The sequence below is a fragment of the Bombus vosnesenskii genome, unplaced genomic scaffold (genome assembly GCF_011952255.1).
Source record: "Bombus vosnesenskii isolate JDL3184/JDL3185 unplaced genomic scaffold, Bvos_JDL3184-5_v1.1 scf7180000013409, whole genome shotgun sequence".
In the NCBI taxonomy this organism is placed as follows: Eukaryota; Metazoa; Arthropoda; class Insecta; order Hymenoptera; family Apidae; genus Bombus; species Bombus vosnesenskii.
Window position 1 is genome coordinate 51,529 of NW_022883031.1, and position 14,816 is coordinate 66,344.

General features: G+C 35.8%; 1 protein-coding gene across 2 annotated transcripts in view; it reads left to right on the forward strand.

Moving 5' to 3' along the window:
• The first annotated feature begins 321 nt into the window (after positions 1-321).
• The window catches only part of LOC117237919 (SAM and SH3 domain-containing protein 1-like), a 370,645-nt gene continuing 356,150 nt past the window's right edge, over positions 322-14,816 (forward strand). For both annotated transcript variants that reach the window (XM_033502359.1, XM_033502360.1), the window contains exon 1: positions 322-2,614. In XM_033502359.1, coding sequence (XP_033358250.1) covers positions 2,117-2,614 — 498 coding nt within the window. In that variant the 5' untranslated portion in view covers positions 322-2,116. The remainder of the gene's footprint in view (positions 2,615-14,816) is intronic.

Genomic DNA, 14,816 nt, shown 5'->3' on the forward strand with positions numbered 1-14,816 from the left:
TTCATCGTTTAAATTATAGAATTCTTACAGATCGAACATATTTTAAAGCAACGTCTTCTGCTGGACTATAAAGCTACCGTTTTTGCAGTGTAATGTACCCGTGTCGAACTAGAGAAAGAACGAGCAGGAGAAAAGAAAAGAAAGAGAGGAAGAAGGACGCGGCTGTTGCATCGTGGCAGCGCAGGAGCGCATCAACAGGATCTCGCTGGACCAAGTTGCTTCAACTACCAGTAGTGGGGATGATAGAACACGTGGTGGGGATATGCCGGTTAATGGAGTGGGGACACGGCACGAAGAAGAGACGAGTGGAGCTCCCTCTGGCGAATGTCTCGCGTCAGTCGAGCCGTGTATCGCGTCGCGGTAATGTCGTGTTGTAGTTGCGTGTTTCGCGTATCTTGTTTCGAGCACTGATGACGCTTTGCTTACCGTGATTATGAGCGACGTGAATTCAGTGAAATCAAGTTCGGCATATTGTTTCCGATATGTTTTGAAAGCAGTGAGAAGGAGCAGCGTGCGATAGAAATAACACGCAGGTTTTATTGTGAACGCTGGACCGCGTGCTTTCCGGCCGTGTCGTCCTTTCCTCTTTCGGAGTTTTCAAGGTTACGGTTTCAATACCGGCACGAACGATCCCGGAGACCGCCGTTTCTGTCTGCGGTTTCGGTCGTCCTCTCTCTGTTACTCACGTGTCCCTGTCGCCCATTCTAAAAAGAAAAAAGAAACTGGAATACACTAACTCCTGTAATTTTAACGTTCGTCGATTTCTATTTCACGCACGTAACTTGATATTTTCATGAATTTGTATCGTTTTTCCCCATCTGTACATACGTGATGTGTTTCTTGTTTACTGCTCCATTCAACTAATTCCTCGTTGAATTTCATCGGAAACAGTGAAGTTTTACTTGTAAGCAAACGAAAGTATTTCCAACAGGAAATCGAAGAGAAGTTACGTTAACGATATAACATTACTGGAGCGAAATTGTTGGTAGTTTCGTGAGAAGAGACTTCAAGGTCAGGAAGGAATAACTACAAGAAGGACATGTCGGTATCATAACAGTGTTGGAAGAAAAGAATTCTTACGACTCGACTAAATATAGATTAGTGTATGTTCTGTGATTAAAGCCATATTGTTTGTTTGACGTCTTCCATCCTTCTGTGAAAGGTACGCCACTATACATTGAAAACGTGCAAGTTTGTATTATCCTTCGAACAAAAGTGCTACAAAAATCCCTAGCATTCGAAGTACGTATAAAGTAATAGTGGTAAATATCTGATAAATAAAAGATTTCTTATTGCGCGTGTTACATTATATAGGCTATAAACAAAGCCAATACCTAGCAGGTCGCGCGCAATAACATTCGTCGCTTGTAATTTAGTGTTCCGAATCGACACACGTGCGTTTGAATCGATCGCGTTTAAAAGGATTAATACCTTGGATCGGTTGAATTTCTCTGTTATTCTCTCTTACCGACCGAGAAGCGTGCTTCGTGAAATAGAACGAGGCAGGGACACGGAGTACAATTACCCGCGTTTTTCTTTTAATTCTTAACTGTGCACAGAGAGAGAGAGAGAGAGAGGGAGAGAGAGAGAGAGAGAGAGAGAGAGAGAGAAAGAGAAAGAGACTCGTAGCAAAGCAGAGGCTCGCTTAGAAGCGTTCGAAACGAGAGAGAGATCGTATCGGCGCGTCGAACCAGTTCGATCGTCCGCGCCTCGTAATGAGCCGGGGCACCGCACGTTGAAGATCGAACGTGACCAGTGCAGTAACCCTCCTCCCCCTCGCGCGCGTAGTCGATCGGTATTCTCGAAGGAGCCGTTAATCGAGGGTACCGCCCATTACAAGAAAAAGCAATCGGACCCGGGATCGGTTTCAGGCCGATTCGATAGCGAATATCATACGTGACTTCGTTCTTTCCCTGAAGACGTCGTCGTCGATCCGCATTCTTTCGAAGATGTCGCGGCGCGTAGTTTCGAGACAGAGCGCATAGGCTAGGAGGAGACAAGGACAGAACGGGACGAGATCTCGGAAAGGAAGTCGAAGGGAGAGACACGTGTACACGAGAAGAGAGAGAGCGGCGGGGGCGTGATAAAGCCCTCGCACTCCTCGCCAACGACAGACATGACGATGGCTAGCAACATTGTGGTTGAGTGGCTGCGCTCGCTTCACTTAGGCCAATATTCCGAGTCGTTCATCGACAATGGCTACGACGACCTTGAGATTTGTAAGCAAATCGGTGATCCTGATCTGGATGCGATTGGAGTGTTCAATCAAACGCATAGAGCTAGATTACTTCAATCGGTGAAGACACTGAGAGAAGAGGGTGCTGCGAGCGTTTACTTCACCTTGGAAGAAAGCAACGATTGTTTGTGCGACAATGTCAGCTCAAAATCTTCTAGAACGTCTTCTGAGAGACCGCTCAGCGATAAAGAAGCGCAGAGGGCTTCGCCGACTGCCAGCTCTTCGAGCGGTGGTCAGGAATTAACCAAGTTCGCGGACGAGTACGAGGAGGGAAAGGCGGAGCTCGTCAGAATCCCAAGGATGCAGCTACGGGTGCTGCTGCAGGAGAAGCTGAGGCACGACGGCATCAGGCTGGCTTGTCAACCTTACACAACACCGGTAAGTCAGCTTGTCCTTTTTCCTTTTTGTTCGTTTTTCTTATCCTTTCTCTCGCTCCTTCTTTCTCTTTATGGACGTAAATTTTCTTCATCGCTATACCTGACTATTACGTTTAAGACAAAGTTAGTTATTTGCTTCCTATGGTAAAAAATGCTGCGAAAAAATTTACGGCTAGAAGCTCGGTACGATATAAGATGAGTTACATGGAATTCACGGAACTTTATCATCCTTGGAAGTATTTCGCTTTTTGATTTCTTTCCCTTCTTCCCTGAAATTTCTTTCACGTTTTTATTTTTAATTCCAACCTGTCATTGACTAGCACATCTATCCGTTTGTTGTAATAATAACTTTGCGATTTTTTTCATGGACGTTTATGAGGTAGTTTATTTCTTTTCTAGTTTTTTTTTATGTGTTATTTTATTTTAGATTAGATTATTATGATACGCATTGTAATCTCGTATCAGAGATATTCTGTTACAAATGGATAAAAGAGAATTTGACGTATTCTTTAGAAACAGAGTATGTTGAGCGAAAGAAGTAAATTTATAAGGGAAGGCCGAATTTGTCATCCTTATTAATTGTACGAAAATAATAAATCTATTTTTCTGAATGGATTGAAATGAATAATTCTAACAATAAATATAATTTATGGGATAAAATAATAAATTTAACGTATATATCTATGATTCTATGATCGAAGTTAATAGAAAAGGCAGATTTATAAATTATCGTTAATTATATTAGCGCCATAATATTTTTGGTTATTTATGATCAATATCGGAAATACGAATCGAATTATCAAATTGCGAAATAACTATATGAATCAAGAGGATGTTTCAGAAGAAAAGCAAGATAATGCAGAAAACTCGTAACCCTTGTAGAGACACGCCTTGAGAGTGTAGATAATTCACTGATTCATTATTTCGTTGCAGTAACCCCACTGCTTCAGATAAGACGCGTACTATAATTTTATACGTTCTACGATGTATATATGTATTCATTATATCTTTCCGAAGACAACGTGTAGTTTATACATTTTAACGAAACATTTCATCATATTTTTATTTTATATTTTTTATGAAAACGATTAATCAAAATAACAGTGATTAGAAATAAATAAATATATATATATTTCATTAAGGAAATTCTTCGTTTTTGAAGTTCCTATCGTTTATGTACTTTTAATATGTGATAAATAATATGTCTGACTTTCAAGCTCGATTGATTAGCGATAAAAGCCTGTCTCAAATTTCTTGAAATTTAAATATAATAAAATTAAATATAATGAAATAAATATAAATGCGTGCAGCCGCCCTAAATACTGTATCAAAATTATACATTTATTTTGATAACTAGTACAAATTTATTGAACGTTGGAGAAGATTCATTTACATAAGTCGATTCCAATTAATATTTATAATCGCTTCATTTTTAACTATTTAACTGAATCACTCAATAGTCTACATTTAGGTCTTATAGCGAATGCTGGAATTAAAAGAGAAATAAGATAGCACAAAATAAAGTTTGAAGAATGTAGTCGTATTGATTTTTAAACTTTTATTCATGATTTGCACATTTGTGTTATGTAAATTGTAAGTAGAAAAAAGTAGAAAAGTGTGTGGTTCGATAATATTGTTTCAAAAATTGAAGTTATGCGACGATAAAGACAAATAACCGCATCTCATGCGTAATTACATTTTTTGTTTGTGAATACAAACCACCCGGAATAACCACAGGCTTTACGTTTTAAAAAGCAAACAATTTTAAAAAAGTGCATCATATTTTCATGCAGAAGTAGTTGGGAATGGTATTTCTGAAGTTTCAATTGAAAAACAGCTAACGAATATGAAACATATTTTCTTATCTAAAGACTACGCATTGAGCGTTATCAGGTCCATATACATGACGTCCGATTAAATTGCACCAGTTTGATTCAAACTTTCGATGTTTTAATCGTCCCTTCTTCTAACTTTTAGATTAACAAACACAGATAATTATAAATCTGTACTTTTGTCGTAAGCAAAAATGTATATGTGTAAGTTATAGTTGTGTAGGTATCGTTTCCTTAAAATTATTCTTATTATCTCATCAACTTTCATAGGACAAAATGACTGGAACTTGTAAATTTTTCAATTAAAATGAATTATGCATTTTGTTTACCTAAAATGTACTTAAAATTCGCTTGTTATTTTTTATAAAACCTTTTCTTGTCCTGATAATATCAGCAAAAATGTAAAAGAGTACGTAATAAACGAAGCGATATATGTATATTTACAAAACGGACGTTAATGTTATAGTTACTTTTATAAACGTACAAGAAAAACTTCTCTGCGCGAAGATTTAGAATCTTTTGTTACCGCGATTGAAAAAGGAAGGGAAATAAATAACAGATTCATCCGACAATCACGGTAACAGAAGTTACGTCGATCATAGTGTCGTAAACTAATAAATTGTATTGTCATACCACGTATTACCAATCCGACTACTAATGAAACTGAAATTGAGCTAAAGACAAAGTACACAATTGAAGTGATTATTAGAACGTCACTGTACCAACGCGTTGTATCACTGTCATGAATATGAAGCCTAGCCACATTATCGATTTGAAATAGCTTTAAATATGATCGTAGTCGCTAATGATTCACATAGCTGGACAACGTCTTTCCAGTATCTGCTTGTGTTAATTAATCGCGAGAAGAGCTAAGTGCACTTTGAAAAAAGAAATGTACGTCTGATATTGGTACATACTGTATAAGCGTGTGGGTAATTCTATCGTCGAGGATAAGTCTGCCATTACTTACGTCCGTTTCTTGACATTATGACCTCGTATTTACATGGCTGGGGCCCTATTTTACTGGTTTATGGTCATGATGCTTAGCGCATTGGTAAAGGTACCGCGTAAACAAATCGTGGCAGCCGTCGAATTTGAATGACAAAAGGCCAGCTTTTGCGGAGACTGTAAATTACGTAGCAATTACGATTGTACCGCGGCCGAAAATTTACGAGCACGTATGCTACGTTTCGCATCCGCACTCTCTCCTATTGGTTTCCGAATTTTAATTCAATCCCATCGCAATGGATTAACCGCTGTTATTCCAGTATTATAATCAATTTTACGAGTTTACGAAAAAATATTTGGGAGTTTTATGAAATGGATTTTATTACTCGAGACTGTAAAAAGATTATCTTTACTATCCAGCCATTAATAAAGTTACTAGCTCGTAGAGTTCCCTGAGTGCAGCTGATCGATAGATAGATATACGAATAAATTATTGATAGGAACATCACAAAAAGTTTGTTAGCTGAGAATATTTGAGATAATATTTGTACGAAAATTCAGGTAGGAAAAGTTTCGCAGATTGCGTGTTTTGTAATTAGTAGTATATTTTGAAATGTAATATTGACTTTGCTTGTGAGCAAATGTCGGTTTAAAACAAATTTGACAGTATTGCAAATATGCATATTTAAATATACACAGAGTTACAAATATTTATTACGCATAGTGTAAACTCAAATATTTTGATATTAGTTTGATGAGAAATAAAACAGAATAAGTGTGTAAATTCTAAATTACATAGATTAATATATAGGTCAAATGTTCTTTACATGATACGCATACAAAATTTGATACATAACGAGGATGTGAGACAAATAAATATTATTTCCGAAAAGAATTTGAGAACGCAAGCTTATCTTTAAAATATAAAATATACGTGAAGAACATGTTACCCGTGTTCAAAAGAGCAAACGAAAAGTGTTCTAAACATTTTTTCTGGTTTCCCTGTACCATTTTTAGAGAGAATTCATTTTCTACATTAATACAAAGTAAGTGTTATCGAAAATAGTACTTGAATAAGTTGTTTCGAAATATTAAAAAAATATTAAAAAATAATATAAAATAATAAAAATTTAATAAATGGAAATAGTTAAATAACGTCGAACAATAAGGAGAAACACCCTTTATATTAAATTTTCCCTTGTGGAAGTGCTGGTGCTTGCGCACAAATGATTGCAAAAGGGAAAGGAACGCAATAAAAATACCTGTTCTCTCTCAGAGCACGGTGGTCCCGGTCGTCATCTGCTCCTTGTTCCCTCTCGATGCAGAACGCACATGTTCCTGTGGGCGTGCGTGCACGCGTGTAACCAAGGCTCTCTCGCGAATATATCGACCTTCGGCCAACTGATATGTAGGTACTACCTCCGGCTTGGAAGCATACTTTCGTATTTATTGGTCCAATCCGGAAGGTCCGATTTGTTCGACGCCTCAACTGGATATCTGGTCAATCAACATTCCAAGTATAGGGACCACGTAGTCAATCACGGCACCCGCGATACGATCAGTGCCACTATGCGCCTATTTATTTGTTGTTAGCTGCTCTTTCATGGTACAACTAGCAGCTACAGTCGAGAGCACCGCAAGGCAATTTAAGAAAACTTTATTCTCAGAGAATAATGCAAAAGTGTGTAGTACAGTTGTAGAGGTCACGAACGAAATACGTACTTCCTTCAGAGTTAGTGAAAATTGAAGACTCTGGAATGAAATTTATTTTGTTTTTAAAAGTTCTGTTTATCTTGTGCATTTTGCATATTTGTTCAAACAACATAGATACAGAAGAGCTTATTTTATTTTTATTTGTATAAGTTTACTGCATGTCAAAAATTGTTTAGGAGAGCCGAAGTCGAGGTACCATTTTCTGTAAATAAATGTATCTAGCACGATTAGTAGTGTAGGATTTGATTCATTGTTTTATATAGTATAAGATCGTTTTCATAAAAAATATTGTCGTTTAAATCAGAACTTATCTTCATTAAATGCATACTTGAACGTTATACAAAAACTACGAATGTTCGATAAAATTTGAGAATTGCAAACAAGAAATATCTTTTGTTTCGTTTTAACCAAATATTATGAACATTCCTCTAAGATCTACGTCTCTTAAGATCTGAACGAAGAATAAATCCAAATAACAAATTGTAAAAAGACGGAACATGGATTTAATACAATTAATTTCTAACTAAATGAAAATCATCTATTTATTATGAATTATTCATTGTTTGCTTGCAAGCACAAAGAGAGCTTTCATTGAAATCCAGCTTTGTTGTCTCAGCTTGTATTAATGCATAATCCAAACATGGAATAATCAAGTGGTTGAAGTGTCATGTTGAATTGTATGGTGGGATAGCATAACGCGTGATTGTTGCTGAGACGCGAAACAGGAGAAATGCGCTATGATCGAGCAATTTAGTAGTTTCAGCTATTCCAGACAAGAGGAGAGAGTACGGCGACCGAGTTCATCGTATAGTATAACTGTACGCAGACCAGCAGTAATAGCGTTTAAATATTTGAGCAAATGTTCAATCGATATACCTATCCCTTAGCCAACCCCGTCACAGCTCTTTCTGAACCGTCCGTTTCCAGCTCCTTTCCTCTTTCTAACCCGTTCTACCTTGTAGGCGGCCGATCGAATACGTTTCCATGAAATATCAAACGCGACGAATGAGATTCTCTTATTCTATGTAGAAATAGGGCTGTGGAAGGAAGGGAACATTATGTTTTAGACTTTGGACGATGAAAATATATCCGTATACTGCGTAATTGTCCGAATATAGGTACGGTTAGCAATATACTTCGATTATTCTAGCAATGATTCGATTGCTCTTGATAATGAATGCCAGTTTTCATCGCAATATAGCTATCCTTGAATAGGGACACAAAGAATTTTCGTATTATTTCTCTTATTTTTCTCTGAAGTAATCTCTTAATGTTGTTTGCGTTAGAATTTAGGTAAGACATGATTTGTCGTTTCCAAATATCGATATTCATCATTTTTCTTTTGTATAGAGAATGCAAATATAGATATCCCAAAGTATAGATACGAGCAATTGTCGGATTTTTTTAAATGTTGTAATGTAGCCTGTTCCGATTGCTTACATTAGAATTAATTTGGCTAGGATACGATTGACCATTTTTAAAAGAAGTCCTTTTTATGAACATGTAGAATTATTTAATTATTTTTAGGATATTGTGATAGTTATACTAATTTTGCATTGACATTTTCTAACACTTATTTTAATATATATGCTCTTTTTTATGGTATGTACGAAGCTTTTGTAGATAACTGTATATGTATATGGCGTTGCCTTACCTCATCATAAGAAGTAGATAACAATCCATTGCTATAGATTGATAAACGCTCTACTTTTAGAACACTACAATTTAACGGTACTCTCGTTTCATTAAAAAATTTAATGACGCTCTTATTACATTCTGGTACACGAGAGAAACCATTCTATTCCAATCTTGGAAGGAGGAAGATATATTTCGTGTGATGAAATATAAATGAATATTTCTATGGTATATCACCCGAAGCATACATAACACTCATCTAGATCAGGAAAGTAATCAGGAAAATCTTGGATATTTGATAGGGCATACAGTACGTGTAAGAAATTTATGGTTTTCGTAGAAAGAGCCATTAATAATCTTTCGTTTCTTTCTCGACCTTCGCCTTCCTTCTTCCGCCTCTGTTTCTTTCCGCGATTTAACGATAAGATTTCTTCTTCTTCAGCTCGTATACGTGCAACTCTCCTGCATCTCTTCCCTCTTTTCCTTTCTTCTGTCGAAAGGAAGAAACATAGCTTTCCTCGACACCTGCGAAAGGCCAAGTTTGCCAAAACGTTAATGAAGTAGCATCGCTGCAAAGCGTCCTAATAAAGCACCAAGCCGTTCCGTTTCATTATAACTAACATTGTCCTCTTTGCATCTTAATGGTGCATAAAGAAAAGTATTAAGCATGATATTGCCTTCCAGCTGTACGTACACTATGCTTAGCAGAGAATTTAGTTTCAAACTAGATGCTGGATTTCTACGGTGTTTATAGCGTTACATGAAACGTTTTTTTATTGTTATTAGGACGCGTTAAGAGAAATCTATTAGGAATGTTACAATAATCCAACAGTTATAATATTACGATAGGTCAGCGGAAACGTAGTATTTTTTTTATTGTCACATCAGCTACACAAATTTGAGTATTGGTAAAAGAGTTGTAAGGTGGTTTTACTTTGAGAAATTAGATTCTGTTAGATAGCTGGGTCCCTTAAGAATGGAGATACTTATGATATTTATGCAAGACCATCATGATTTTCGTTTAATTTAGATTTTGAAATGATAGTAGTTCTTCCAAGATACTTCCTGTAGTCTCAAATTCGCGATTATTTAGCAATTATCACGAAAAATTGGATGATGCATTTTAAAGATCAATATGTATTCATTTTTACTATTTCTTTTTATTTTCCATGTGTAGATTTAACAAAGCATTTTTTACATTTATATCAGGCCATTAAGAAAGCGCAGCTATAAATTAAACTATGGATAATAAAATCGTTGCTTTAATCAAGTCAAATATAAATTAAGCAGATACAGCGATTGGATTTTATTTCAGACGAATTTAATCAGATATTAATCTGTAAGTATTAGATTCGACTAGGAAACTAACAGAAATTGGGATTCGAAGAAGCACGAAATTGAACTTCGATCAGTGGCTCGAATCTTCAGCAGAGTGGTTCAGATCTTGATTAAAGCATCTGTAATTTAAATGTATAGACTTCGTTATTTTTCGTGCTGCTGAGAACATCAGAGGGACACAGTAGAAAGAACGTAGCAGTAAAATTGATCTTTTTTATCTCTATCTTTTTCAAACGATGTCAGTCTATTTTAAATGAAATTTATCTTATTATATATGTTAATGAGATAAATATTCAATTATCGGGACAAAATTGCTTCCTCACTCATAAATATAAGAGTCTCCGATTACACACCCTGATAATCATTGATCAGGAAATCAATGTCTCTGCAATCGGGAGATCAGATAATTGGCGCCTGGATAATTGATCTTTAGATCACTGACCTTCTGGTACAATCAGCCCAACGTATTATACTATCTCATTAGCAAATAATTAATATGCAACTTTCATTCTACGTTATTTCAATATTAAAGAAATTTCGTACGTGGTACAATAATATTTGTAAGGGATCCAAACATTTGAAATAATTTCATTTGTAACAGCTGCAGGTAATTGTCATTTGTAAAAGCAGCAAAGCAGTAAATTACTCTAAAAGTTAAAGACCGTATTATAAGAAACATCAACAGCTGTAAATTATTAATAATTCTTATTACTGAAAAATACTTTTGTAAAAAAAAAATTAGTAAATATCCTCGCAAAAAACAAATTGAATATCCCTCAATTTATAGGGAATCTGTTCTTAATTGACGATAGAGTAGTTTTTCCATGAAATGAGAATTGAGTTCAAACATTATTTGTATTTTCAACGAAATTAGGAAAATATGTATCAACACGAATAATTTTAACACTACTATATCCATAGCGCTACATCAGCATTATATGAGTATTAATTATTACTATACGGCATCGATATGTACTATTGAATTTTCTAATAACCACGTTTTATTAATTTCCGACGCGATCGAAACTAGCCAGTCGTCGTGCTATTGAGATTATATATTCTCTAACTTAAAAAATATCCGGATAGTCGTAATAAAATGCAACAAAATGGACAAACAACGTTATGGAGACGGGATGGTGAAATTTTTGTTTAAGATGAGCATTACTTGGCATTTTAAAAATCTGTTGTATTTCGAGGTAATTTAATTGCGTGATAAAACGTTTTCCCCAAGCAAGTGTACGCGCTGTTTGTTGGTGATGCTTTCAATGCACTACTCATTGCCATTTTCTTCCTTTTATTCGTGCGTATGACAACGACACAAGTTTCGCACGAGTGTCTGAAAAATGTTTAACATCGTAATGTCATTCTGCCTCGTTCTCATGATAATCCAGCCGCGAAGTAGTGCATACACACAAGCATTTCGCATGCTGAAGCGAGACATAGGGAGAAGGGAGATGAGAACAGGATTACGTTAGGTCAACCGTGTATATACACACATATACATCGAGCGTGCTTTGCCAGAGTTGCGCGTATATCTCTGAATGTCCACGATGAGAGTAGAAATCCCTTTGGACAGAGAACCCTCTTTGATGTTTCTTTTTTTGAATCCTCTTTCTCTTTCTCTTTATCTCTCTGTCTTTTTCATTTGCTTTTCACTCGAGTGTGGTCGATGTCCATCTTGCCGGTTTAATCTCCAGTAAAGATTCCTTCTCACCTATGCGCCGTTTAAACCACTCGATTTAAATAGACATTCAGGTAGTAATTTATATCTATTAGAATGAGTTAATCATTCCTCCATTCATACATTCGAATACCTGTTTTCACGCTTCACCCTTAAAGTATTTCAATCTTATTCAGTTCTAACATTAAAAATAAAATTTTGAGACACGTTTGTATGATGATATTTGTTACATGCTTTTTTTAACTTCATTTCTGTCAATTATGTAATTACTGTCAGATATATGTTCGATATTTTATATATATGGTATATGTAGAAGCAGTTAAATTACACTTTTCTTATAATTGAAAAATATTTTTTCCAAATTATAAACGTTTCGATTACAAGGAATATAATCCGATGAAAGAAACTGATCTTTTGGGCGGAATAGAGGTTTTTTTTAAAAAGATTTAAATATGTCAATCTTTGTGCTAATATGATTATCATATTAACACTGCACAAGTGTAGTTGTGATGATAAATTTGACAAATACATGATATATTATTTATTAATCCATAAATCTCGGAGCGAATTACTATCCACATGATGTATCATAGCATATTGAAGTTGCAAATTGAAAATTAATTCACGAGTATTGTATGACGCACAATAATTATAAATACTACCAAGATATACAATATGATTTAAAAATGTTAGCCAGTTTTTCTGCGTATAAATAAAACGCGTAACCCATCTCGTTAGAAATTCAAAAGGTTTAATCAAAAATAGCTGTATAAATTTCCAATTCCATTTTATCTGGAACAATTTCACTGGGCTTTGTTTTCGACGATGAATCAAAATCCGTATATCGAAGTAGCACGATGCTCATCAGTTCTGGATAGGCTATACCTTCTAACAATTTGCTCACTCTGTAAATTGGGTGCAGTGACTACTTATAGAATCGTGGTTCACTATCCGTTGGATATTCCGATATTGGGCTCTGCAGCAGTTAGAAAATCAGATAGGACTGAAAATAAGACAGGGAAAACATTAGACGGATAATAAGAGGGAAAGGTAGGGGACAAAGGGAAGGAAATGAAGAGGAAAGAGCGCGTAAACGTACTGTAAGAACGGAACGCTTATTTACGAATGCATTATCTCGTCAGTAATAACCTGAGGTATATTAAATTGCATTACGCGCAATCACTGAGGGAGATAGAGGAAGTTTGTTCTTCCGTCGTCTTTGTGCATTAATAGAATTTATTCGTTTCCTAGCTATTCTTTCACCCATTTTCTTTGTTAACTAACGATGACATAGGAAATAATTATGTGAAAGTAGAAAGCAACAAACCGTTTCTTAACTGTTACTTAAAGTTCAATAATAAGTGACATTGTGTAATTTTATATCGTGATTTTTGAAGCTTTATGTTTAAAACAACAATAAAGGGATTGAAATACATTCACGTGTCTCTATTTAATAATTATAAAATGGAGTAGGTTGAAAAATTCCGTTAATTAACAATTCTCAAATCATACGTATAGCTGCGTTCGCTCTAACTAACTTTACCATTTAAATCGCTATAGGGAAGCGTAGAAATTCGAGTGCAAACGTATGGTTACATTTTTTTTCGCTTGCGTACATCTACGAAGCTGAAACATCGTAGAAGCATTATATCTGTAGTGTTATATTAAGAATATTTCACCTCTAAGAGAAAAAAAAACGAGAGAGAAGGGGCTTATCAATAAGGTAAATATCACAGCTGATCGAATTAACAATCTTCAAGACATGCATATGTAGAATATAACTAGGTTCGTGTCTTGGTCTACTAACTTTAACCACCTAAATCACCATACTAATACGTAGAGCATTCACAATGGTACCTATACAGAAAGACGAATCTGATGTCTGATAATCATGGGATAACATCAAAATTTAAGTGTAAATGTACGAGAACATTTTTTCCACCTGCATGAATCTACATGAGTGTAGCTAACTAACAATAAGTAGAAGCATTACCGTACGGACTATTCCCTCATCGAGTTGGTAGGCTGGCACGCAATGCATGCAGCGCTATCTAGGCAACATTAAGGACTCGCCGGGTTGTATTACGGTTGCCTGGTAATAAACATGTTTAATTGCAACGCTAATGGTGCAGGCGGGGAGCGTAGCCCAGTCTCTTGTCCCTGTAACAGTCTAAAGCCATTGCGTCGGCTTTGCTTTCCGCCAGAATGCCATCGTTATTGGTAAAAGGAAAGGAGGAGAGAGGGACATCGTTCGTCGATGTTTCTATGGGCGATCGATCGCACCGGAAAATACGATCAAACCGATCGGTGCACTGCGTTCTTGTTCTAAAAGCTTCACCACCACGACGTTTGCTCGGTTATCGAGGGGGTTTATGGTTCGTCGAGTGTTTGTATTCGTGGATCGTTACCAACACCGGAAGTTTCCTGTAACGATGGCAATAATTGTTTCGATAGAAGCTGCGGTGAACTTGGTGGCCACGCTGAAAGTGAAAGGTGTTCCTCAACTACGGTTAACTTTAAGTTAATTTCCTTGCTAATACGTTATCGATATTCGTTAACGGTACTTGACTCCTCGCTTCTTCGTTTTTCCTTGTTAAACGCTTTATTAGGCTAGACTTAGAACGTAGCCACCGAGTTTTCAACATTTTATCGACTGTGGTCGTCTTTATTAGAAATAACGGCTACTAGCGGAATTTTGTAAAACGAGAGAGAAAGTTGGTTGGTTTCTTCAAATTATTGTTTCTTTTAGATCTATTAATATGTTATAGAGGCACTTTTTAACTTGCTATTTATCGTGAATACCTATGAATTACATTACTTATCTGTTTCTAGCTTTTACACAGACATTATTTAAATAGGGTCAGTACTTTTTTAAATCTGAGTGGTACACGTCTCTACACAGGAGTATATTCATGAAAGCAAGTTAGGCAATTTGAAATGAATTTCTCTTTTAGAATAAATTAAACCAGATTTTTTCCGCGGAGAATAATTTTGCATAATATATCTACGTGCTGCATTAAAAATATTAGCGCTGGGAAAGACACAAATATAACAGT